The sequence below is a fragment of the Rhinatrema bivittatum genome, chromosome 7, assembly GCF_901001135.1.
Source record: "Rhinatrema bivittatum chromosome 7, aRhiBiv1.1, whole genome shotgun sequence".
NCBI lineage: Eukaryota > Metazoa > Chordata > Amphibia > Gymnophiona > Rhinatrematidae > Rhinatrema > Rhinatrema bivittatum.
The window spans coordinates 265,753,011-265,779,043 of record NC_042621.1 but is presented as its reverse complement, the minus strand read 5'-3'; the positions used below and the strand labels follow the sequence as shown (position 1 = coordinate 265,779,043).

Below are 26,033 nucleotides of genomic sequence, written 5' to 3'. Positions count from 1 at the left end.
CCTTCTTTTGAGCTGATTCCACCACTATAGAATGGTGGGGCAGCTGGCTCTTTTGAAAACCTGGAGCTTGTTGAACCAGGTACGTAGCATCTGTCTTTCTATTGACTGGAGGTACAGTACCTGGATGGTCCCAAAAGCAGTGCAAGAGGTCAAGCAGAACTTCATGTACTAGTATCGCCATCACCTCTTTTGGAACATCAACAAATTGTAAGACCTCCAGCATCTTGTGGCGAGCGTCTTCCTCCGTCACCAATGGAAATGGGATAGTTTCAGACATCTCCTTGATAAAGCTTGCAAAGGAGAGGTCCTTAGGAAGAAATTGACGCCTTTCTTCCGGGAGTGATGCTCTGAGAGCAATTCCGAGGATGAGGAATGGTCAGAGGATGCGTCCTCCCATGGATCATAGGGAGCTTCTTCCTCACCTGCTGATATTTCTGAGGAAGGAAGGATGCCAGAGCCTAGAGGGCGAGAAGGCATCTATGGATATCAAGGTGGCATCGATGGATGCGGCACTGGCATCAAAGGAATCGGTGCTGGCCTCAAGGGCACCGAGGCAGATGAGACACAGACAGCCCCGATGGCCCTGGAATGGACTCCGGCATCAGTGGATCCCATGCTGGGATCGGGCCGGAAGTCCCCTCTTCATCCTCCGAGGAACCCAGTATGGGAATCGTGACCTGCGGAGGCTTCGATAGTCGACTCGATGCCTGTGTGTCCGATGGCACGGGCTGTGTCGGTAGAGCACCGATGAGCGAGTCCAAGCACTTGAGGAGAAGTGCGAACATCGAGGGCGCCGGTTCTGGCGCTGGTATGGGGGCCAGTGGTGGAGACTTGAAACCCTGTAGGGAATTGAGCACTGCCTCTTGGACCAGTCTGTCTAATTCCTCCGTGAAGGCTGGCATTGATAGCACTGTGCCTGGGGTAGGAGGCAGGCTAGGCGTTACTGGCCGGTCCACAGCAATCTGTGGAGACTCAGTACCCGGCACTGATATTGGTGGGGAACGCCTTAGGGTCCTGGGTCTAGAGGAATATGGGGGCTCCTCTCTCTGGGCCCCCTTCGCAGGCGGCTCAATGGGAATCGATGCTGCTGCGATACTGGTGCCGGCACCGGGTGGGGACGCACGTCGGTGCCAGTGACTATGTTTCCCTTGGTGCTCGGTCCAGGCCTTCTCCGGTACAGAGGGTGATGACGCTGATGCCTTCCAGGGTGTCGGTGACGGGAGATCACCCGCTCCACGATGTTCCTGGCGGGGCGCCTCCGAAGTCGATGGACCCTCTCCGGTCAGAGCCACTTGAGCTGGAGTCGATGGAGCAGAGCGTTTCAATGCAAACAGATGCTCCATCTTGTCCAGTCGAGCGTGCCGGCCTTTGGGGGTCATTTGTGCACAACTGGGGCATCGACAGACGTCGTGCGAGGGGCCTAAGCATAAAATGCAAACATTGTGTGGGTCCGTTATGGACATGGTCCTCGGACACTCGGTGCATTTCCTAAAGCCGGACGCCATGCCGAAGAAATTGGCGGGTGCGCAGTCAGTGACCGTTGGGTAACAAGAGGTAAGCCACCGGGAACCAACTGCAAACTGCGGAAGATACACTTACCGAGCGTCGGAGGGAATGGAGCGTGACGGGGGACCCCGGTGAGGGTGATTTTAAGAAGATAAATAAATAAATGTTTCTGTGAGGAATTTCTCAGAGCTCCTACCCACGAGGCAACTTGCTGCGCGGAAAAAAATGCTCAGTGTGCCAGTCAAAGTTCTAGAAACTTTGACAAAAGTATTCCATGACAGGGCTCCATTTGATGATGTCACCCACTTGTGAGGACTACCATCCTGCTTGTCCTGGGAGAAAATGTTTTACTTACATCAGGGTTTTGTTCACCCAACCATGACAATCTTAGTTTAAAGCCCTCCTTGTCAGGCTTGCTATATGTGCTGGAAGACACTGTGCCCCTTCTTCGACAGGTGAACCCCCATCTCTGCTCAGCAGTCCTTGAAACATCATCCGATGGTCTCATCAACACCTTCTATGCAGTTATTCATTCAGCTCAAGAATGCAAGCATCCCCCTGCCTGGGCTTTTACCCTTGACTGGAAGGATGGGGGAGAATACCACATGTTCAACTATCTGCTTTATCCTCTATCCCAGACCATAACTAGTTTTTTAGGTCTCCATGGCCTATGTACCCTGCCAGACAGACCCAGCTATGTGAACGTCTATGTTTCCTTCAGGACTTCCAGTTATTACTGTACTTGCAGCCTGCCAGACAGACCCAGCTGCAAGTTTGCTGAATTTTCCACTAGAAATTCTAACATTTCATATTACACACCATTCCAGCAGCCCCAAAATTCATTTTTTAATCATTCTGGTAGGGCACCATAAACACTTGTCACTAGGTCATGCTTCCACTCTCTCCTCATTTTTTCGCAACTAAGGATCCTCTGGGATTAACCCATGCCTTCTTGAAGGTTGACTGTTTTAGTCTCTGCCACCTGTTCCAGGAGGGCATTCAAGGCATCTTCCAGCCTTTCCGTGAAAAAAATATTTCCTGACATTGTTCCTGAGTCTACCCTATTAGAGCCTCATATTATCATCTCCTGTTCTAGAACTTCCTTTCCACTGAAAAGGGCTACTGTTTATGCACTATTAATACCTTTTAGATATTTGAATGTCTGTTATATCTCCCCTATCTCTCCTCTACTCTAGGGTCTACATATTTAGATCCTTAAGTCTCATTTCATAGACCTTGATGCAGACCCTGCACCATTCTGGTTACCCCTTCTCTGAACTAGCTCCACTATATTTACATCCTTCCAGAGGTACAGCCTTCAGAGCTGGACAATATACCAAGTGAGGTTTCACCAAGGACTTGTTTAATCACAAATCACTTCCTTTTTACTACTAGTTATGCCTCTCCCTATCTATACTAGCATCCCTCTAGCTCTGACCACCAACTTGTCGCACTGTTTCACTACTTTGAAATCATCAGAAATAACCACCCTGCTCTCTTTTCTGCTTCATGGACAATGGCATCTCACCCAATATTGTGTACCGCTGCCTCAGGCTTCTGCATCTCACATCACAAAGGTAATATGTACCTGTGCCAGATCTGCCAACTGCACATCTATCTTAATAAACACACCCTTGCTATAGTAATCTATGTAGTAATCACCAGCCGAATTGACTACAACAGCTCCCTATTCAATTGCATCACACAATATAGTATAAAGTATCTTCAGCTCCTTCAAAGTACTGCTGCTAGAATTCTGGTGGGAGCCAAAGCAAACAAGCACATAAAACCAATACTCCACCAACTATACTGACTCCCAATCAAAACTCTGCTTTGTTTACAAGTGCATAAACAAGTAAGTGGCCGAGTACTTCTCCCAACTTCTCCCAACTTCTTTCCTCCAACACACCAATAAGAGATCTCTTGTCTTCCTCAATGGCTCTTCTCTCATCTCCTCCCTGGTCTCTGCCAGATTGTCCAGATCCAGCTGTTATGTACCAAAAAGTAGTAACAAGATTCCACTACCCCTACGACTTGAACCTTCGTAACTTAGTTTCAGGAGAACTGGCTTTCCAACCAGGTCTTCACTGCTGAGAGACCATTTCCCCTGACCTATTCTCTGTACTCTTGACCAAGAACTTAAAGTTATATTCCTTGCTGTGTAGTTGATCACAACTGTAAGACAAACAACAAACAGGCGCACTACTGCATGCAAATAATTTCAACGAACCACAGAAAACGTGCAGGAAGAAATTCAACGTCCACACGAAGTTCAGTAATATAGTGTTTTCATTTTAAACGGCAACTTGAATGTTGAATTGAACATAGAACAACTAAAGTTTCGTTTGTCCCTCCCGATGCAGCCTCGCAGCGAAACACGAGTCCGTGTTAGGGGACCTGCTTTGCACCTTAAACTGCTGTAATATACACTGTGGAGTTGCCGTTTAAAATGAAAACACTATATTACTGAACTTCGTGTGGACATTGAATTTCTTCCGCCAAATATAAGATACATATAAAGGCAGTAAAGTGGCCAACTCAAGCATGAGGTGCAACAAATGTAAAGCACCAGAGATACTTAGGCCACTGGCACCCATGGATCCACCATCCACAGGATCCTATCATTAACTCTTGGAAATGTGAGAAACAAAGAATGGAAAAAAATCAAATGCTATGTGAAAACATGCAGTTATATGACAAATCTAGCCAGATTAACAAAAGAGGGCTAGCCTCTCCAGAGCACACCCCAAGAGAAGAATGTGCCCTAGGGCTAGACAGTAATTTCTTCATCAACAGTTAGAGAGAGAAAGAAATAGAAAGCAAAATTAAAATAAGTGACTAAAGTATGACAAATGGGAACAGCTCTTTGCGGAGAGATAAAAGAAAACCAACTGATGACTGGAGTGAGCATTTGTTCTCTCTTGGCAACTTCAGGATTGCATGTGAAAAGTCACATGATCCATCAACATAAACCACATTCTGTGGCAAAAAAAATAAAGATTGTCTGAAAACAATATCTAGCCCAATTTACGGGTCTTGTGTCACTATAATATAAACTATTATTCTAACTTTCACATACAGGATTGCTTTCACCAGTTTTCAGACTAGCTTTAGCTGTGTTTTTTAACAATAGCTTTCTTTACTGGCATGACATGTCTCTGAAACACTATATATTTTCATTGTTAAATCTCCCACCTTCATGCGTAGCTCTGCTTTATCAAACCCCATAAGCATGTTGATGATGTCAAAGCCAGAGGTGGATTTGTTCTTTTGATGGACCCCTCGGATAAGGGCACATAATGTCTAAAAAAAAAAATAAATTAAAAATATAGATGAAACGAAGTGTAAGTTTAGGTCTACTACTTCCTGATCAATACATTGAGCATCTATGGATGGCCAAAACAGCAGTTCCTGAAAAATTCAAACCTACAAGGAACAATTTTCAAGCTATCACATTGGGATAAAGACTGTGCACACTTTCTATCCGTGGGCTTTGCACCAATATTCAAAGCAAAAGTATATGCATACTTTCGCTTTGGAAATTATCATTGATACAAAGTATGCACGGTCCCTAGATCCTGCTTTTTCTGCAGGTACATTTTTGCTAGAAAAGTATTCATGAAGATTTAAAAATACCAACTACACACATGCTTTTCTTCCCCTGACCTCAGTACACATTGGGAAAGTCTCCTCTCAATGTGGCTAAAGTCCCGCCTATTGTGGAACAACATGCACACTTTTAGATGCATTAAGGGAGGGCAAGTTACCTGAATAATGCGTGTAAAACATTAGTAATCCAAGTAAATTGCTTTGAAAATATTTCTCACAATGAACATCTTAATCAGCATCATGTCATTACATCCTACTAGGGAATGTGATTTCAATTATCACAGAGAAGGGGGTTATTTCTTTTACTATTATGTTACTGTTGAAATGCTTTTCTGCAAGACACTGTGAGAGAGTGTACAGAAAACTCCCTCAAACTACCTTAAGGGACTAGACACAGCTGTCCTGCCCGGTTCTCCTTAAGTTTGCGACCCGCAGGGAATCCTGGGTGAAGGGAGGAGCCCATCACCAGAGTATAAGACCTCAGGACCTAGAAGGGTTAGACAGGTCCTAGGAAGCAAAGAGACATACCATATGCCAGAACCTGCTATGTCTAAAGGTGAGCTGTACTATATGTTTTGACCTGGAGGTAAGGTGAACTGCACTGAACTGCGCTAAATGATTTTGACCTGAAGTTAAGGTGACCTGCACTGTATGTTTTGAGACTTGAAGTTAAGTTATGCTGCCCTTTTTGTTTTCTGTGTGTTTTTCCACTGTAAATAAAGTGCACTGAAGGTACAGCCAGAGTCTGTATCCTTTTTCCTCTGTTCTCACCCACTATGCTCGAGTTACCACATGCAGTGGGATCTCTTGTCTAACTGGAAAGCCACAAACAAGTGTGCATAGCCACAGTTAAGAGAGAAAAAAAAACCCTGCAGAGTTTCTTCTTTTTTTGGGGGGGGGGGTCTCCCAATTCCATTGTCCAGCTTTGCACAACAGGCCAAGGGGGCTATCCCCACCTGTATAGTCAGGGGTCAAGTAGTAAGTAAGGGCTAGATAGACTAGTAGGGTTTTTTTATGTTTGTTTGGGGGTTTTTTTGCTTTCTGTACCCGGAGAGGTATGAAACTTGGAGGTATACATTAAGCAGGGAAGATTTATTTATTTTATTTATTTAAATTCTTTTAATATACCGATGCTCAAGACCATGTCTTATCGTACCGGTTTACATAAAACCAGGGGACAACCATAAATAATAAAAGTGAAAGTTACAATGAAAGGGGAGAGTAATTCAGGATAATTGAAAGTAGAAGGAATTAGATTTAGATAACACTTTTTTTGAAAATGTGCAACAGGCAACTATATACAATATAGATTTGCAAGTCATTGTTAGTTGGGGGGAATCTCATACTGGAAAGGCTTGAGAGAATAGCCAATTTTTCAGTTTCTTTCTGAAGGAAAGAAGACATTGTTCCATGTCCTTGCTACCAGCCAGCAGCAATTACAAAATGCCCTGCAAACGCAAATTAATCAGCAGTAGACATTCGGCTCGATACAGTAAGGCCGCGGTAAAAACAGTGCGGCAGTGTCAGGCGCACCCTTCCTCCCCGCACCCACAGTTCTCTTCACTAACTCCCCGATACTCTCCTCTAATCGCATGCAAATGCATGCCGCGGCTGTGAAGCATTAGGGAAGGGTTATGCCCGCGCAACCCATTTTACTGTATAGGCGCTGTAACAGCGGCCAATTGCACGCTTTTCCCGTGCAGGCGGCCATCTTTATTTTGCCACCTACCTGCCTGCCCGATCGAACACGCTGGATCCTGCTGCCGCTGCCCCCCGGACCCCGCTGCTGCCTACCCGCCGCTCCCGGATCCTGCTGCCGCCCCCCCGTGCGAAATCGGGAGAAGGGACTACCGGATGCTGCTGATGGCTGCCCGCCCCCCCCCCCCCCCCCGCTGCCGACCCGCCCGTGCAAAATCGGGAGAAGGGACTACCGGATGCCGCTGATGGCTGCCCGCCCCCCCGCTGCCGACCCGCCCGTGCGAAATCGGGAGAAGGGACTACCGGATGCCGCTGATGGCTGCCCGCCGCCCACCGGCCGCCTGGACCCACGGCCCTCCGACAGGTATTTAACATTTTTTTTATTTTTTTATATAACACACAGGTTTTTTGTTTTTTACACTTTTTTACACCTGACAGGTACCAGCGCACCCAGGTTTTTTGTTTTTTACACTTTTACACTTACCGTAGCAGGCCCGAGCCTTGCTACTTTTTCGTTTGTTTTTTTTTTGCTTCGGGAGGAGGGGACCGGACGGGACCAGGGCGGGTAAGCAATGTTTTTACACTATACTGCACTACACTAACTCCTACTAGGGGGAGGCGGTAAACTAGCAGGTTAAGGCCGCGGCAGAACAGCGGGTTACGGAGGAGATAATATTAGCGCCCGTTACAGTATCGCAGTGAAATAGCTAATTCCTTCATTATACAGCTTTTCGTTCATTTACATGCTGGGTGCGGAAAGGGTTTAGGAAAGGGTTTAGGAAGCGCTAAGGACGCGTGAAACTGGAGACTGTATCGCTGAATGGCCTTACTCGTCTGTATTGTGTGCTCCCAGCACGTTACAGACGGGGAATCTTTAACTCAATGTTACTGTATCGACCTGATTGTGTGAGCAAGTGACACAGCAGCATATGGTTCTAATGCTGTGCAAACAGCCATAACCCGCACATCTTCAGTGTCATTGACATTCCTCAAAATGAACCCTGCAGAAGACCCAGATGACTTCTTGAAAAACCTTTGAGTGCACAGCACAACTGGCAGATTGGCCAGAAGACAGATGAGCTACCTATCTTTTTCCTTTATGCAGATCTACAATTCTATATCCCCCTAACAAAATTGTTTGAAAATGCAACATCTCTAATCTCTGATTATATGATTAAAAAAAAAGAAAAATTAGCTCAATGGAAACGCTTGATGAACCCAAATAAAACTGAAATAATTTGGTTGAGCCGCAACCCACAAAAAACTATACCCCCAGCGACAGATCTCGGAAGTTGCAAAGTAAAACCTTCAACTCAAGTGAGAAATCTAGACGTCCAAATTGATGAAAATTTATCAATGAAAATCCACATAAGCAAACTATATTAAATATGGTTTCCACAAGCTTTGGATTTTGAGCTGATTAAAACCTCTATTAAACAGTACTGATTTCAGAACAGTTTTACAATTTCTTATCTTCTCTAACCTTGATTACTGCAATTCATTACTTCTAGGTCTTCCGACTAGTCACCTAAAACCCTTGCAACTTCTGCAAAATGCCACAGCTAGACTATTGTCTGGAGCAAGAAAATTTGACATCACCCCAATACTGAAGGCTATGCATTGGCTTCCTGTATAGTCAAGAATTCATTATAAAGTTCTACCAATAATATTCAATGACATCAACCTGAACAATGATCTACTAGGAATAACTTTTAAACCCCACAACCCCCGGCAAACTCTCAGATCACAGAAAAAAGGCCTCCTCGAAATCCCAAACTTAAGAGACACTCACCTAACACTAACTAGATTTAGAGTGATCTCAATTGTTGGCTCAAAACTTTGGAATTCCGTGCCAGAAGAACTTAGAACATTAACAGATAAAAAATTCAAAAGTGATTTAAAAACTCAGCTATTCAAAAACACCTTCCACTTGACTGAAACACCCAGTTCCCTGTGACTCAGATAACCTATTTCTTGTACAATAACCTCCCCCTTGCAATTCCCTTTAATACTACTCTATCTTCATATTTGATATTGTCCGTTGTATTTCCTCTGTTTCTATGAATGTTTTCCATCTTGTAACACATTAAATTTTATATGTTTTATCTGTTAATCTTTATGAACAAGTGATTCTCACATTGTATGACTGTATATAAACATTTAAATAAATAGATAAAATCTTCTGACCAGGATTAGTCAAGATGCTTACCAATCAGCTAATCCAGAAAGGAGGGCCACCTACCCAGAAGTCAAGGCAGCCATTCTAGGAAGATTGGGGATGCGGTGGGAAAATCTACAGGCTGGAGAAAACCCTAGGAACCTATTCCACAGGCTTAAAGATGCCACCTAGAAGTGGCTGCACCCAGAAGGGAAAACTGGAGTAGAGGTAGCCAAAGCAGTTCTGCTGGAAAAGTTCCAGGACAGCCTCAACCCACACTTACGGCAGTGGGTTTTCCAACACCCAAGCCTTTCACTTAAAGGCTCTGGAAGTAGCAGAGGCCTATCATCAAGCCCAGACCATGTCCGAATTGCCACGTTTCCAAGAGAAGCCCCTCAATGCAGAGAGAGAATGGTGAAGTCCTAAGACACTAAGGTCTCGACTGACAGCAGTACCGGTCCAGCTGGACTTTTCACCTCACCTGCAACCCTCAGTTGGACCGCCATGCTTCAGTTGTGGAGAAAGGGGCCATTTCACAATAGACTGTCCTTGCAGGTGGAAATTAAAGTTGTGACTCCACACTCTTGTAACTTTGTAAATGTCTCCAGCCAGGGAGTTTCTAAGTTCGTGATCCTGGTCAAGCTAGATGGTGTTTCAGCACAAGTGTTAGTAGACTCTGGGAGTGTAAAAGCAAAATTGCTTACCTGCAATAGGAGTTCTCAGGACAACAGGATGTAGTCCTCACATATAGGTGACGTCACTGGACGGAGCCCTATCACGGAAAACTGTGTCAAAGTTTCTAGAAACTTTTGACTGGCACACTGAGCATGCCCAGCATGCCATTATCCCTCGAGCCACAGGGGTCTCCCTTCAGTCTCGTTTGTAGCAATAAGTGTAAGCGAAAAAATAAAATAAAACGTTTCGGACCCAACCCCATGGGATGGCAGGTGGGTTTCGTGAGGACTACATCCTGCTGTCCTGGGATAACACCTATTACAGGTAAGCAATTTTGCTTTATCCCAGGACAAGCAGGATGATAGTCCTCACATATGGGTGATTAGCAAGCTACAGGCTGAGTCATCTTTGTTTTGGACCAACAGCGTACAACTTGTGCAACAGGCACAACAACTGGTGTACTGTTGGAAAAAATGAGGCAGCCTGAAATCACAGCAGGTTGGATGTGGAAGGAGTTGGAATTATACTGGAAATAAGTTCTTTAAGACAGATTGTCCAAAGGCTGAATCTGGTCATCCTTCCTTTTCCAGGCAGTAATGAGCTGCAAATGTGTGAAGAGAGCTCCATGTTGCAGCTTTGCAGATGTCAGCAATCGGTACTGAACGATAGTGTGCTACTGAGGTTGCCATTGCTCTGAGTGTGCCTTTCTCATCCCTGGAGAGAAAGGCCTGCTTTTTCATAACAGAAGTCTATACAGTCTGCTAGCCAGTAGAGTTTGTTTGCCCACTGCCATACCCAGTTTGTTTTTCTCAAAAGAAAGAGTTGGGTGGATTTTCTATAGACTTTAGTGCAGTCTAGATAATATGCTAGCACGCGTTTACAGTCCAAGGTGTGTAAAATTCTTTCGCCTTGATGTGAATGAGGTCTTGGAAAGAATGTGGGCAAATTTATAGACTGATTCAAGTGGAAGTCAGTAACCACCTTGGGAAGGAATTTAGGGCGAGTACGGAGGACCACTCGGTCATGTAGGAACCTGGTATAGGGTGAGTATGTTACAAGTGCTTGTAACTCACTAACTCTTCTAGCAGATGTAACAGCTACTAGGAAGAGAACTTTCCATGTAAGAAATTTAACATCGTATGAATCTATGGGCTCAAAAGGAGAATGCATGAGCCTTGCTGGTACTACATTAAGGTCCCATTCTGTGACTGGTGGCCGCAAAGGGGGTTTAAGTTGAATTAAACCTCTCATAAACCTACTGACAAGGGGTTGCGCTGATATCGGGGCATCCCCTACTCCCTTGTGGTAAGCTGAGATAGCACTCAGGTGTACCCTTACCGACGAAGTCTGTAGACCAGAGTCTGAAATGAGCCAGAGATAGTCTAATAAAGATGACGTGGGGCAGGAAAAGGGATCAATACTTTTCTGCATACACCACATGGTGAATCTTTTCCACTTACAATGATAGGATTTTCGTGTGGAAGGTTTTCGTGAAGCTACAAGCACTTGAGAGACATTAGTTGAAAGATTGAGTGGTTGCAGGATCAAGCTTTCAACATCCAGGCTGTGAGGGATAGGGTTTGAAGGTTGGGATGGCGCAACCTGCCCTGGTCCTGAGTTATGAGAGTGGGTGCTCTGCCCAGGCGAACTGGTTCCCTGATCGAGAGGTCGAGGAGTATGGGAAATCATACTTGTCGAGGCCAATATGGGGCTATGAGTATCATTAACCCTTTGTCCTGTTGTAGCTTCACTAGAGTTTTGGTTATTAGCGGTATTGGGGGATACGCGTATAGAAGACCTGAGTTCCAGGGGCGAGAAAAGGCGTCCATGGCTAACTGGTTTCTCTGTTTGTGCAGGAAGCAGAATCTGTATACTTTGTGATTCAGCTCGGATGCAAAAAGGTCCATTGTTGGTTGACCCAAACGTTGGAATATCCTGGTCGCTACTAAAGGATCCAGGGACCATTCGTGTGGTTGGAACTGACGACTGAGGCAGTCTGCAACTACGTTGTGTATGCCTGCCAGATAAGTGGCACGGAGAAACATGGAATGTGTCAGGGCCCAGTCCCAACTTTGTGTGGCTTCTTGGCAAAGGAGATAAGAGCCCTTACCCCCTTGTTTGTTCAGGTACCACATGGCAACTGTGTTGTCTGTTTGTATTAGAACAGTCTTGTGTGAAAGGCAGTCCTTGAACTCACAGAGAGCATAACGTATAGCTCGAAGCTCCAGGAAGTTGATTTGAAATGTTACTTCGAGGCTCGTCCAAGTACCTTGAGTTTGAAGATTGTTCATATGGGCTCCCCAAAGTAAGGTGGATGCATCTGTAGTCAAGGTTACTTGCAGAACTGGTTGCTGGAAAGGTAGGCCGGTGAACAAATTGTTCGTGTCCATCCACCAGAGGAGAGATGAACGCAACTGATGCGTTATCTGAATTGGAGACGACAGTGGATGAATGGCTTGGAGCCACTGTGATCTCAAAGTCCACTGCGTTATGCTCATGGCTAATCTGGCCATAGGAGTGACATGGGACTGTGGAAGCCATGTGGCCTAACAGAGTGAGGAACTGATGGGCTGTAGCAGTTTGCTTTGCATTCAGAGATTTCGCTAATCTGGAGAGTGTGTCTGCGCGGTCTTTTGGTAGGAAAGCTTTTAATACGATTGTGTCCAATTCTGCTCCGATGAACTGTAGAAGATGAGATGGTAGGAAGTGGGATTTTTGGTAGTTGATAAGAAATCCCAACGAGTGAAGCAGATTGACTGTGTGCTTGAGAGGTGAGAGCTCCTTGTCTGGATTGGCTTTTGATGAGCCAGTCGTCCAGATAAGAAAAAACATCTATGCTTTCCTTGCAAAAATGGGCCGCTGCCACCACTAGGCACTTTGTGAATACTCAGGGTGACGAGGTGAGTCCGAATGGCAGGATGCGGTATTGAAAGTGTTGATGACCCACCAGAAAGCACAGGAACTTGCGATGAGGAGAGAATATTGGGATGTGAGCTTAAGCATCTTGAAAATCCAGAGAACAGAGCCAATCTCCTGCTTGAAGAAGGGGAAGCATGGTGCCTAAGGAGACCATCCTGAATTTTTCTTTCCATAGAAATTTGTTGAGATTTCAGAGGTCTAAGATGGGACGTAGGCCTCCTATTTTCTTTGGAATGAGGAAATAGCGGGAGTAGAATCCTCTGCCCTGCTGAGGTCGGGGAACTGGTTCCACGGTCCTGGCTTTCAGGAGGGTGGATAATTCTGTTTGTAGAAGAGTGGTATGATCTTTGTGTACCCAAAGAGGCCTTGGAGGAGAGTCTCTGGACACTGTGAGAACATCCAGATGGTAACCTTGTGTTATAATGGATAGAACCCATTGATCTGTGGTGATGGTTGACCAGTTGGGTAGAAAATAGGAAACCCAGCCTCTGACTAGTAAGTTTGGATTCGGGTTTCTGGAGAGTCTGCTATTCCCTGGGATTTCTTCAAAACCCAGATGCCTGGCCTGTCTGAGGAGGAGGCTGAGGCCTGGATATTTTTATTTGTCTGGATTGACCACTTTGTGATGGTCTTGATGTTCTACCTGCGTGGTCTGTAGAAAGGTTTTCTTGTATCCTTTCTGGAAGGCAGTCTTGCAGAAGATGGAGTTTCCGCAGGTATCATGGAGAGTTGGCGCAAAGTTTCATTGTGATCTTTTAGCTGTGCAACTGCCGCTTGCACATCACCACCAAACAGGTTTTCACCTGTGCAAGGAAGATCAGCTAACTTTTCCTGGACCTCAGGCCTGAGGTCGGATGCTTTGAGCATGCCCATCTTCGGGCACTGATTCCAGCTGCTGCCATTCTGGATGATGTCTCAAATGAATCATAGGCTGCATGGACTTCATGTTTTCCAGCTTCTAGACCCTTATGTATGATGGAGTTGAAAGAGTCTTGAGGCTGTTGTGGAAGGGTTTCTGAAAAGTCCTGCATTTGTTTCCATAAATTCCGTTGGTACTGTGTCATATATAACTGATAGGAGGCAATCCTGGATAGTAATAGGGAACCTTGGAACATTTTACAACCCAAGGTGTTTAAGAATTTCTGGTCCTTTCCAGGAGGTGTGGAAGAGTGTGGTTTAATCCTTTTTGATCTCTTCTCCGCAGACTCTACCACAACAGACTGATGTGGGAGTTGAGGCTTCTGAAACCCAAGTATGTGTTGCACTAAATAGATGGCATCTGTTCTTTTATTTACAGGTGGCACCATGCATGGGTGCTCCCAAAGGCGGCGTAGGAGATCAACCAAGACCTCATGCACTGGTATGGCAACAATCTCTTTAGGAGCTTCAACAAACTGTAGGACTTCTAAAGTCTTATGTCTGGTATCCTCCTCTGTAAGCAGCTGAAAAGGAATTGTTTCAGACATCTCCTTCACAAAATTAGAGAAGGAGAGATCCTCAGGAGGTGATTTTCTCCTTTCTTCCGGTGGCGAGGGATCCAATAAGATATCCTCAGTAGAGGAATCGGAGTCCACATCCTCCCAGGTGTCTGATAAAGTGTGTGGTCGTGGACTAGAAGGAGGAAAGGAGAATGGCATCGATGGTGACTTGGTCTTTGAAGGATCCATTGATGATTTCTGTTTTTTCTTCCCTGGCATCGATATCGGCATCGATGGAATCGGTGTTGGAATCGGGCGGCTCATTCCTGAGAGACCCAATGGCCCTGGCATCGGCTGAGGAGTCGATGGGTGACGGTCGGAGTCAGTGGAATCAGCATCCAAAGAGTCCGGAATCGGAATCGGTTGATTCGGGTGCTTAATTGGTATCTTCGGCCTCGATAGTACCAGTTGAGTCAGCAGGGCACCGATCAAGGTATCGAGCCGGGATAGTAGCGGTTGAAGCATCGATGTCTCCGGCGTCGGTGGTGGATGGAGTTCGCGGATGGCATAGACTACTGTCTGGCAGATAAATCCGTCCAGTTCCTCCCTGATAGCTGATGTGGACAGAGCAGCTATAGAGGGTGGCAGAGGCGGCAAAACTGGCTGCACCACAGGTCCCTGTGGGGGCTCAGTAACCGGCACCAATATCAATGGGGATTGCCTCTGTTCTGGCATCGATGGTGTCGATGAGTCCTCGATCCTAGGCTTCTTAGCGGGTGGGTCGCCGGCAATGGAACTCATCCCCGGATCGGAATCGGCACTGGGTGGTTCCCGATGCTGATGATGGTTTTTTTCACGGTGCTCTCTTTTTTCGAGCACCAATTCTGATTTCGTCGACGCCTTAGATGGAGTTGGGGATAGTGAGTCCCCACTACCCGGCGGGTCTTTAGGATTAGCTTTTTTGTAACTCCTGCCGGTGATGACTGCGTCAATGACAATGGGATGAGCTGGATATTAAAAAGGTGCTCCATTTTGTCTAGACAGGCCAGTCTACCTTTGGAAGTCATCTCGTCACATTGGGGACATGATGAAACGTTATGTCTGGGGCCGAGGCACAAGACACACTCTATGTGGGGATTGGTGATTGACATTGTACGGGGCAATTAGGGCATTTTTTTAAGTCAGTTGCCATTGTGAAAGGCTGGACAGCCATTGACAGCCTGCAGTCACCGATGAAACTAAGGAACGGTATCGACCACAAAATATTTGTTTTAGTCACCGATTGAAGAAAAATTGATCCGAGACTGGGAGACCCCAATGAGGGGATTTTTCTGAGGAAAATTATTTGGTTTTCCGTGAGGAAAAGTTGTGTGAAAATCACACAGGACTCCTGACCATGAGGCAAAGTGCAACATGGAAAAAAGAAGACTGAAGGGAGACCCCTGTGGCTCGAAGGATAATGGCATGCTGGGCATGCTCAGTGGGCTCAGTGTGCCAGTCAAAAGTTTCTAGAAACTTTGACAGAAAGTTTTCCATGATAGGGCTCCATCCAGTGACGTCACCCATAAGTGAGGACTATCATCCTGCTTGTCCTGGGATAAAATGCTCGTTCGAAGGGACTTGCTAAAGCGAGTCCAAATTAACCAAGTTAACTATAACTATAACACAGGGATCATTGACAATAACCAACAAGCTGAGTATGTCCAAAGACCCGGACAGTCAAGATATGGTTGAGGTAGGAATACTCCCTTCAAGTCTCTTTGGAATCAGCTTACAAGTTTGTCCAGCCACGATCATGAAGAGTTGGTGTTTCCAGAGTTCTTTCCATTGGAGGACCCTGACCTCTTTCATAAAAACTCAGACTCCTAAATCTTGGAAGCAATGCAGACAGGACAAATACTCCTATGCTGCTAATTTAGAGACAGCCGGGAGGAGGGTTTGGAGTCGGAGGGAGAACAATCACCCACCCAGAATGTCTTACCTACCCTCAGACTGGGAAACATGAGGTGATCCAGGAAACTTTAGGCGTGCTCAGAGGAAGGATGAGTCCTTTAAGTGGGCCCACAAGCATGTACAACGGTGGTTTGAAAGGTAGTCCCTGGGGCCCAGCTTGCAGACCCTGTTCCTTCCTATTTTGTTATGAAAGGGGATTTACTTTAGAGTCACAAAGGGAAGTGTGGAAGGGGAAGTGACAAAACAACTCCTGGTTCCCAAACCCTGTCATCAAAAGGTCATGCAAGTTGACTCAGTCATCTTCTAGAGGGTCACCTGGGGGAGAAAGAGACTCAGGAAAAGATACTGGCACACTTCTTTTTGCTGGGCCTTCATAATCAGGTCCAGTTGTATTGCCAGACCTGCCCTATCTGCCAGCTCACAAAACCTGCCAAAGTACAGGTGGCACCTCTCATACCAATGCCTCTAATAGAGACCCCTTTGAAAGAATGGGCATGAATCTTGTGGGGCCACTAGAGAGATTGGCTCAGGGAAATAATTACATTCTCGTCATACTAGACTCCCAGATGGGAGTCCAGTATGCCAGAGCCAGATGGGAGCATCAGGTTCTGTATCAACTTTTAAAAAGTCAACAGGGTCTCAAAACTTGACGCTTATCCAGTGCTATGAGTGGATGAACTGACTGAGCATCTGCGATCGGCCTAGTTCATCTTTATCCTCAATCTTATCAAAGGATATTGGCAGGTGCCTCTCATGCCTTTGGCAAAAGAGAAGACTGTATTCTTGACACCCGGGGGGGGGGGGGGGGATTTCCAGTTCACTGTACTCCCGTTTGGTCTTCATTGTATCCCTGCAATGTTTCAACGATTGGTCGATGGCCTGCTCTGCCCACATCAAGAGTACACAGTCATCTACTTGAATGATATTGGGGTCTAGAGGTCCAACTGGAAGACACATCTTAGCCAACTCTAGGCTGTGCTAACCAGTCTGAAGAAAGCAGGGCTAACAGCTAACCCTAAGAAGTGCTTGCTGGAAGAGCAAGAGGTCCAATATCTTGGCTTCACCCTGGGGAAAGGCAAGGTCCATCCACAGACCAGGATGATAAAGGCAATCACGCAGGTGCCAGTCCCGCAAAAAAAGTGAGAGCATTCCTAGGCCTTAAGGGAAACTACAAGTTTATTCCCAACTATTCATATAAGGCGGAACCTCTCAAAAGGTTGTTGCTAAAGAAAGCACCAGAGAAGGTCCGATGGTCAGAGGAAGCAGAGAAGGCCTTCAGAGCCCTAAAGGAGGTGATATGCTCTGAATCGGTCCCGATAAGCCCAGACTTCACCAAACCCTTCACGATGCAAACAGATACCTCAGAAGTCGACTTGGGAGCCATCTTAGTCCAGGAGAAAGATGGCCAAGAACATCCTGTGGCATACATTAGCCAGAAGCTGATGCCACGCGAGAGACGGTACTCAACAGTTGAGAAGGAGGCTTTGGCAGTTAAGTGGGCCTTAGAGGCCTTGCGCTATTACCTGCTGGGATGGCAGCTCATGCTCATAACGGATCACCAACTGCTCCTATGGATAAATAGGAACAAGGAGTCCAATGTGGGGAATCCTGGGTGAAGGGAGGAGCCCATCACCAGAATATAAGACCTCAGGGCCTAGAAGGGTTAGACAGGCTCCAGGAAGCAAGAAAGACATTCCATACGCCAGAACCTGTTATGCCTAAGGGTGAGCTGCACTATATGTTTTGACCTGGAGTTAAGGTGAACTGCACTGCACTAATGTTTTGACCTGAAATTAAGGTAAACTGCACTGAGCTGCGCTAAATGATTTTGACCTGAGGTTAAAGTGAACTGCATGGTATGTTTTGAGACTTGAAGTTAAGTTGTGCTGCCCTTTTCATTTTCTATGTGTGTTTTTCCACTGTAAATAAAGGCCACTGAAGGAACAGCCAGAGACTGTATCCTTTTTCCTATGACTGTTCTCACCCACTACACTCGAGTTACCACAGACAGATTATAAAGAAAGATGGATTTCCCCTTGTTTTCAGCAACAGCCTGCTGCCCATCACCCCACACTAACCTCATCCCTGGCCCAGGTAGTAGCAATGTATCATTGCTAATGAACAACTTTAGTCTGGCATGAATGCCTATAGGTGTCTTGTGTCTATGCTTTGCATTATATTATTTGTAAAAGGAGATGTGGAGTAATGTTTAGAACATTAAACTAGAAGCAAGGAAAACACCTGACAAGTACAAAGTCTCTCTACTGCTGACTATCTGTGACCTTTGGAAAGCCCATTTATTTCCTGATGCCTCAGTTTACAGAACTGTAATTGAGTAACAACAAATATTTCTTCTCACTTCATTAATTCAGAGCCTGTCATGCAACCAAGAGTACCACAAAAGTGGCTGCATGTATGTTTCTAAAGCAGTAAAATGTGAAATATATTGGAAATCTGTATGGATAAAAAGAGTTGCACAAAGAAATTGTACCCAATTATACCTCACCTTAGTGCTCTCAGAAATTACTTTTAGATGCTAAGATAATATAACAGGGGATATGGAATCCTGTTGCACATTCCTGGGTTATTTTACTTTTACATTTTTATTTTATTTTTTTCAAATTTCAAAGCAGAGTAAGAATACAATAGCCAGTCTCATACATCTACAAAAAATGTGTGTGCCAAAGTTCAAATATTTCGGGCAATTACACAGAAAATGTCTGCAAGTCAAAAACAGCATCAGTAACAGTGATTAGGAGTGTGACCTCCTCTGGCAAAGAGAAAGGAAAAAATCTAACAAGTAGCAGGTCTGGTGGAACATGGGAAGTTCTCTGCACATACACAGAAGTTTTCACCAGAGATCTCTAGACATGTTCTCCAATGACACGAGCCACTTCTGATCAAAGAACACTAAGGGGTGAATTTTTAAACACTGGCGCACGTAAAAATACGGAGATATGTGCATAGCTCGGCCAGGTGTGTATCTCCTGGTACATGCAGAAAAGCCAATTAAAAAAAGAGGGGTGTGCAAGGAGTGGGGTATGGGCGGGGCAGGGGCCAGCCAGGACTGCACCTTTAGGCACTGTCCCGGTGAAGCGCACACCAGCAGCCAGCCTGCATGCGCAACTTACTACTGCTCAGGAGAGCAGGTAAATTTAAAAAATCAAAGTTACAGGGGTTTTAAAGGTCAGGGCAGAGAGGGGAAAAAGGAGGCAGGATAGGTAGGGGGTTAAGTAAGTTCCCTCCCAGTCTGCTCCTTTATTGGAGTGGATTGGGAGGGAACTGGGGAAATGCCCTATCACATCGTCGCATGTTTCTAAGAAAATCCCCCCCTTGCATGCATGAGTCGGTACTCACATGCAAATGCGTGTGCCAATATAAAATCGGGTGTGTATGTGCAAATGGGTAGTGGATTCTATAACATGCGCGTGTATGTTATAAAATCAGCGCGTCAATGTGTTTCTTTTATAATCTGTCTTTAATTGCTCAGAGAATCCACAGTATGGGGAACTTCAAAAAATAGTCCCACCTTTCCTCCAGTCTTCTAAGACCTTCATTGTAAATCATTTCTAGGCCCTGTCAGACTGATAAATGAAGCCTAAAAGGTTAGGAATCAAACCTATAATCCCACAAGAAAACATAGCATAACAAAGCAACTCTGGTGGTTATCACAGTATTTTATTCCTCCTGTACTCCCTATAGCTTGTTTGTTCTGTTCCAACGATCATTAGCACTGATAAATGTGAGCTTGTAATGACTACTTAGGAAAGAAAAGCTAAGGAATGATGAGCTTCATATATCATGTTGAAGTCTCTGACCATTAACAATATAGTTTCCTAGGAATAGTCAAAGTATGCAGTACCTGTAATGCATTGACAACCTTAATCTGGTGCTCCTCTCCTAAAGCCTGGATGCAGTGTTGGAACAAACTGTTTATGTTTTCTTTTATCTTCACTAATTCTTCACCATCTAGAGACTCCAGCTTGGCTTCTAGATACTCCAGGTTCACCTGCAAAGTGGCAAAATGAAATGATAATTTCTTTAAAATTACTTATTTTGAATTTTTTAACCCACCATTCCAAATAATGCTGTTAGCTGTCATGTGTACCAGGAGATTCTGGGTACTTTGTAAGCAAAGAAGTCTTAAAACAGCAGGGCCTCCTACTTGAGGCCAAATTAATTTTTCACTCACTAATAAGGTTAGACTCATTAGTGAGTGAAAATTCTATATGCTGTTTTGAGAATAGTAAATGCCTTCATTAAGTGGGCTAGTGGTTAGAGCAGAGGGTTGAGAACCAGGGAAACCATGGTTTGGTTCCTGGTTCCCCCTGTGACACTCTTTGTGGCTTTTGGCAACTCACATTATCTCCCATTCTTCAGCTAGTCACTTGGATTATAAGCTGTTTGGGAGAGGAATTTATTATGCCTGAATTACTAATAGTCACTGCTGGACACAATCATCTATGGAGTCAAACTAGTGACCAAATCAGATTTTATAGTTGCCTGAAACAATCAGATTCCATCATTCTGCTATCAATTAAAATTACTCTACCTGGTGCTTGCCTAGGGAGACCCAGGCTCAATTCCTGGGTCAAGACCCTGCTCCCAAGGTCTGCCCATGGCTGAAGATTTATTTATTTATTTATTTAAAGGCTTTTATATACCGGAGTTCATGTACTAGTACATACCACTTCGGTTTACACAGAACCAATACTGGAAAATTACATCAAACAAGTGGGTATAAAATAACAAGGCTAACTTTGTAGGAACTTAGAACTTGAGGTAAAGGAGAGAACAGGACCAAGTGGTAACAGATCAATGTAAATAGCTAAATAATACATACAAATTCTTACAATAAATACAAATGCTTACAGAATACAGTCTTCAAAATCTAAGTTTACATCTTCAGAATAATGTTTAAATCTACAAGAACTAACGGTTACATCTTCAAGGTTTGTAGACTTCAAAGCTGAGGTTACATCTGACTTAAAAGGTATTGGTGTAGCATGCTGTAAATTTAACGATTGGGAATATGAGACCAAGAAATACAATTAAGAGTTGCGGCATCAGACATCTGGTTAACGTGATTATGAAATGCGTGAATGAGTCTAGTTCTGGGACGTGGCTCTGAGCGAAAACTTTAAGTGAAGGCTTTTGTAAAGAGCCAGGTTTTGAGTTTCTTTTTGAATGTTCGAGTACAGGTTTCAAGACGAATGTCCGTGGGGAGGGCATTCCAATGGAGGGGGCTGGCAGTCGAGAATGCACGTTTCTTGAGTGAGGACTTGGCTGAAGGTACATATAAGGTGCCTAAGTAACTGGTTCTGATTGGTCTTGATGATGCATGTGGACGAAGTGGACAGCTTAGATCAAGCGATGTTTGGGAATGGATGGTCTTGTGTGTTATAGTTAGCACTTTGAAAATGATTCTGGATCTGATAGGGAGCCAGTGTAAGTTTTTTAGTATGGGTGTTATGTGTTCACCTCTGCTGGTGTTAGTAAGAATCCTGGCAGCGGAGTTCTGCAACATTTGTAGAGGTTTGGTGGTGATGGCTGGAAGGCCTATAAGCAGAGAGTTGCAGTAATCTATTTTAGAAAATAGAATTGTTTGGAGGACTGTTCTAAAGTCCTGAAAATGTAGGAGAGGTTTCAACTTTTTCAGAATGTGTAGTTTGTAATAGCATTCTTTCGTTGTGTTCTTGACAAATTCTTTGTAATAGCCTATTGTCTAAGGTAACCCCAAGGTCTCTTACTTGAGTGGAATTGATCATTGGAGGTGTGGTTAGGTTGTTGGTAGGCTGAAGGTTCTCATCTGGAGTGATTAGCAAAAGTTCCGTTTTTGACGTATTAAGTACTAGGTTAAGGCTAGAGAGGAGTGAGTTTATGGACTGTAGACAATTGTTCCAGAAGTTGATGGTGCTGGAGATAGAGTCAGTCATTGGCAGCAGAATTTGGACATCGTCTGCGTATATGAAGTGTGTGACCTTAAGACTTGAGAGTAGGTGACATAAGGGGAGAAGATAGATGTTAAAAAGGGTAGGGGAGAGGGAGGATCCTTGAGGAACTCCGAAAGTGGACTTGACCGGGAGGGAATCCTTGTTGCTGATTCTGACCTTGAATGTCCTATTATGAAGGAAAGATCTGAACCATCCCAGGGCTGATCCTGAGATGCCTATGTCTGAGAGCCGGTCGATTAAGATAGAGTGTTTTACGGTATCAAACGCAGCTGATAGGTCGAGAAGAATCAGGAGGTATGGGGTCTTTTTCTCCAGACCTGCGAGGACTCTGTCAGTTAGAGAGGTTAGGAGGGATTCCATACTAAGGGATTTGCGGAATCCGAATTGGGCTGTTGTGAGGATCTTGTGATCTTCTAGGTATTCAGATAACTGTTTGTTGACTATCCTCTCCATAAGTTTGGCTACAAATGGTAGGTTAGCGATGGGGCGAAAATTAGCCGGGTCTGCAGGGTTCAAGTTGGGTTTTTTGAGGAGAGGTTTGAGGGTGGCTAGTTTCAGTGTGTCTGGTACTAGGCCTTGGGTTAGCGAGCGATTGATGATCTCTGCTAAGGGCTTCGCTATGATGTTCGGGATGGTGAGTAGGAGTTTAGATGGGATGGAATCTATCGGATGAGTGGAAGGTTTCATCTTTTTGAGAGTCATTTCGATTTCGAGTGAGGAAATAGGTTCGAATGAATCTAGGTTTGTATTCTGGTTGCATGAAGGAGTGTGGATAGAAGGAGGTACTGTATTACTGGTTGCCAGAAGAGCCATTAGATTGAGGATTTTGTTTTCAAAAAATTGAGCAAGTTCTGTGCATCTGGATTGTGCTTGGTCATCTGGGATAGCTGGTGAGGTGGGTTTTGTGAGCTCTGAGACATATGAGAACAGCGCTTTAGGATCAAAGGAAAAATTGTGAATTTTGTGGGCATAAAAATCTCTCTTTGTGCGAAGGATGTTGTTTCTGTAACTGTGCATGAGGGTTTTGTACTCATTTAGTGTAGCGTTGGACGGATTCTTCCGCCATGCGTGTTCTTTTTTTCTCAATTCTAATTTGATGGTTTTTAGTTCCTGCGTGAACCATGGTTTTTTGTTTTTGCAGGATGGGTTGATCTCTTTGGTTTTTTGGGGGCAAAGTTTTTCTGCCACCTTGTTCGTGATGTTGTGCCATGACGAGATAGCTGCTTCTGCGTCTGAAAGGTCAAGATTAGCGAGTTCCGAAGATAAGAGAGAGGAGAGGTCCTCTCTAGAGCAGGAGTTCCTGTAATGAATTGTGATTTAAGTGATAGGTGATACAGGGTTGTCCTTGATACAGAGATTAGTTGTGATCATCAGGTGGTCTGACCATGGGATAGGGGAGCATTGTGGTGGGGAAGATTGTGAAAGGCCCGAGTTTATGAATATAAGGTCCAGAGTGTGCCCTACTTTGTGCGTGGGACTTTTAACAATTTGGGAGAAGCCCATATCCTTGAAGGAGGATAGTAGCATATCGCAATTGGCGGATAATGGGATCACGTCCGTGTGAAGGTTAAAGTCTCCTAGGATGACTGCTGGGGTGTCATTTTTTAGGTGTTTGGCGATGAGTTCAATGAGTGGTGATGGATCCGAATCCAGGAGACCGGGCGGAGCATATAATAAACAAATTTGGAGTTGTTTTGAGCTGAAGAGAGCAAATTCCAGTCGAGAGGAGTGAATAGTGGTCTGTAGGGATAGTCTCAGCTCCTTCTTTGCAGCTAAGCAGAGTCCGCCCCCTCTTTTTTTGGGTCTGGGTATAGAATAGATGTCGTAGATGTGAAGGGGTAGTTGGTTGATTAGAGCTAGGTCTGTGGGTTTCAACCAGGTTTCCGTCATAGCACATATATCCGGTTGGGTGTCCTGGAGATAGTCGTTGATTATGTGTGTTTTTTTCGAGATTGATTGAGCGTTAAAGAGTGTTAGTGAGAATAAGGATAGTCCGAGGAATTGAGTGAGTGGGGTTGTCATTATTGGTATCAGACATTTGTGTTGGACGGCTGTAGTAGGGTCGGCTCGTTTTTTCCGGTTGTTGTAGAGGTTTTTGATGATTGGAATAGGGAACATGAGCATGGCTGAGGTCCCAAAAAAATATTGAGGATGGAGGTTATGTATAGTTGTCTCTGAGGGAAAGTGATTAGTTAAGTTGAGTGGGGCCCTTAGAGGCTGTACGAGCGGGTGGGTGCACAGTGGTTGAAGTGTGGGCAATTGGTCCGCTGATTGGAAGCAAGCGTGAAGAGTGCGGGACTTAATCAGCTGAATGTTTTCTGAATGCTGGATTAGGATGGAAAATCTTGTCAGAAAAAAAATATACAGTCTGCCCTCCGGGTCTGCACAAAGGAGCGCGACTAGGCCCCATAGGTCGCGCTCCTTCGGGCGCGCGACGCCCGGTGCGCGACGCCCCGAGGAGAGTCTGTAATTTAAGGGGCTGAAAACAGTGCTGGGCTAGACCGGCTGGGTTGGGGGTGGGAGCAGTAACACTCACCACGTGGTTCTGCTGCTTCTCTTTATTTTTCAGGTTTCTGAGCCCTCTTCTCCCTTTTTTTCTCTTAATTTCCCGGTTCACTGCTGGCTCACAGAAGGGAGGGGTGAGCGGGCTCTTGCCCCGACTGGGCTGTGCCGACCGCACAAGCCCCTGCAGTGGAGGAGGAGAGAGATTGAGAAAGGATCGCGGCAGAAAGAGGGACGCCCAGGGAAGCGTCTGTAATTTAAACGCCTGAAAACAGTGCTGGGCTAGACCGGCTGGGTTGGGGGTGGGAGCAGTATCACTCACCACGTGGTCCTGCTGCTTCTCTTTATTTTTTCAGGTTTCTGAGCCCTCTTCTCCCTTTTTTCTCTTAATTTCCCGGTTCACTGTTCACTATGGAGACACGATTTACAGCCCCAGGAGAAAAGGAAGCCTCAGCCATTACTCTTCAGAAACACCTAATGGCCAGATTGAGGGCCCACGATTGTGTATTTCGAAGGTAGCCACAATGCATGGCCCCTGAGATCAAGGATCATCACTATGATAGCTGAAGTAGGAGGAAATATACCAATAGGGGTAAAATGCCAAGGTAGTTGTACATAAGGCTTATGGCATGTAGCCCAACATAGAGGCTGATTCTAAGTAAGCTGTTTGTCCACTGGAGCAGAAAGAAACTGCCAGGCCAAACACTATGGGGTAGATTTTAAAAGAAGCGCGATCAGCCTACTTTTGCTTGCGCATCAGACTCAAGCAAAAGTACGCTGGATTTTAGTAGATACGCGCGGAGCCGCGCGTATCCACTAAAATCCTGGATCGGCGCGCGCAAGGCTATCGATTTTGTATAGCCTGCGCGCGCCGAGCCGCGCTGCCTCCCCCCGTTCCCTCCAAGGCCGCTCCGAAATCGGAGCGGCCTCGGAGGGAACTTTCCTTTGCCCTCCCCTCACCTTACCCTCCCTTCCCCTACCTAACCCACCCACCCGGCCCTGTCTACACCCCCCCCTTACCTTTGTCGGGGGATTTACGCCTCCCGGAGGGAGACGTAAATCCCCGCGCGCCAGCGGGCCTGCTGCGCGCCGGGCCGCGACCTGGGGGCGGGTACGGAGGGCGCGGCCACGCCCCCGGGCCGTAGCCACGCCCCGTACCCGCCCCCAAAACGCTGCCGACACGCCCCCGCAACGCCGCGCGCTCCGGCCCCGCCCCCCGACACGCCCCCCTCCGAGAACCCCGGGACGTGCGCGCGCCGGGAGGCCTATGTAAAATAGGCTTCCCGGCGCGCAGGGCCCTGCTCGCGTAAATCCGCCCGGTTTTGGGCGGATTTACGCGAGCAGGGCTCTGAAAATCCGCCCCTATTTTTTTAATATTATTAATATAATAAAGTATTATGGTCAGCACACAGGTGCAGTAAGAAATCCTTTTCACATAAGGAGCTTATCTATGACATCCTGTACTTCTCAGAATCAATAATACACATGCAAGTTAGACATATATCTTGAAAAAAAAGCAAAAAGACATTAAAATATGCATTATAGCACTACCTGAATCCCCAGTTTTAGATTACAGTTTATTCCTAACATGCATGAACAGTAGGAATGTATTTTCATTTGAAAGCAAACAGAAATGTTAAC

General features: G+C 45.5%; 1 protein-coding gene across 5 annotated transcripts in view; it reads right to left on the bottom strand.

Annotated features, from left to right (window-relative positions):
• Window positions 1-26,033, bottom strand: part of ARMH3 (armadillo like helical domain containing 3) — a 791,613-nt gene that overhangs the window by 727,957 nt on the left and 37,623 nt on the right. For all 5 annotated transcript variants that reach the window (XM_029610203.1, XM_029610204.1, XM_029610205.1 and 2 more), the window contains exons 4-5: window positions 19,799-19,945; window positions 4,702-4,809 (exon numbers count right to left, since the gene is read on the bottom strand). In XM_029610203.1, the coding sequence (XP_029466063.1) occupies window positions 4,702-4,809; window positions 19,799-19,945 (255 nt within the window). The remainder of the gene's footprint in view (window positions 1-4,701; window positions 4,810-19,798; window positions 19,946-26,033) is intronic.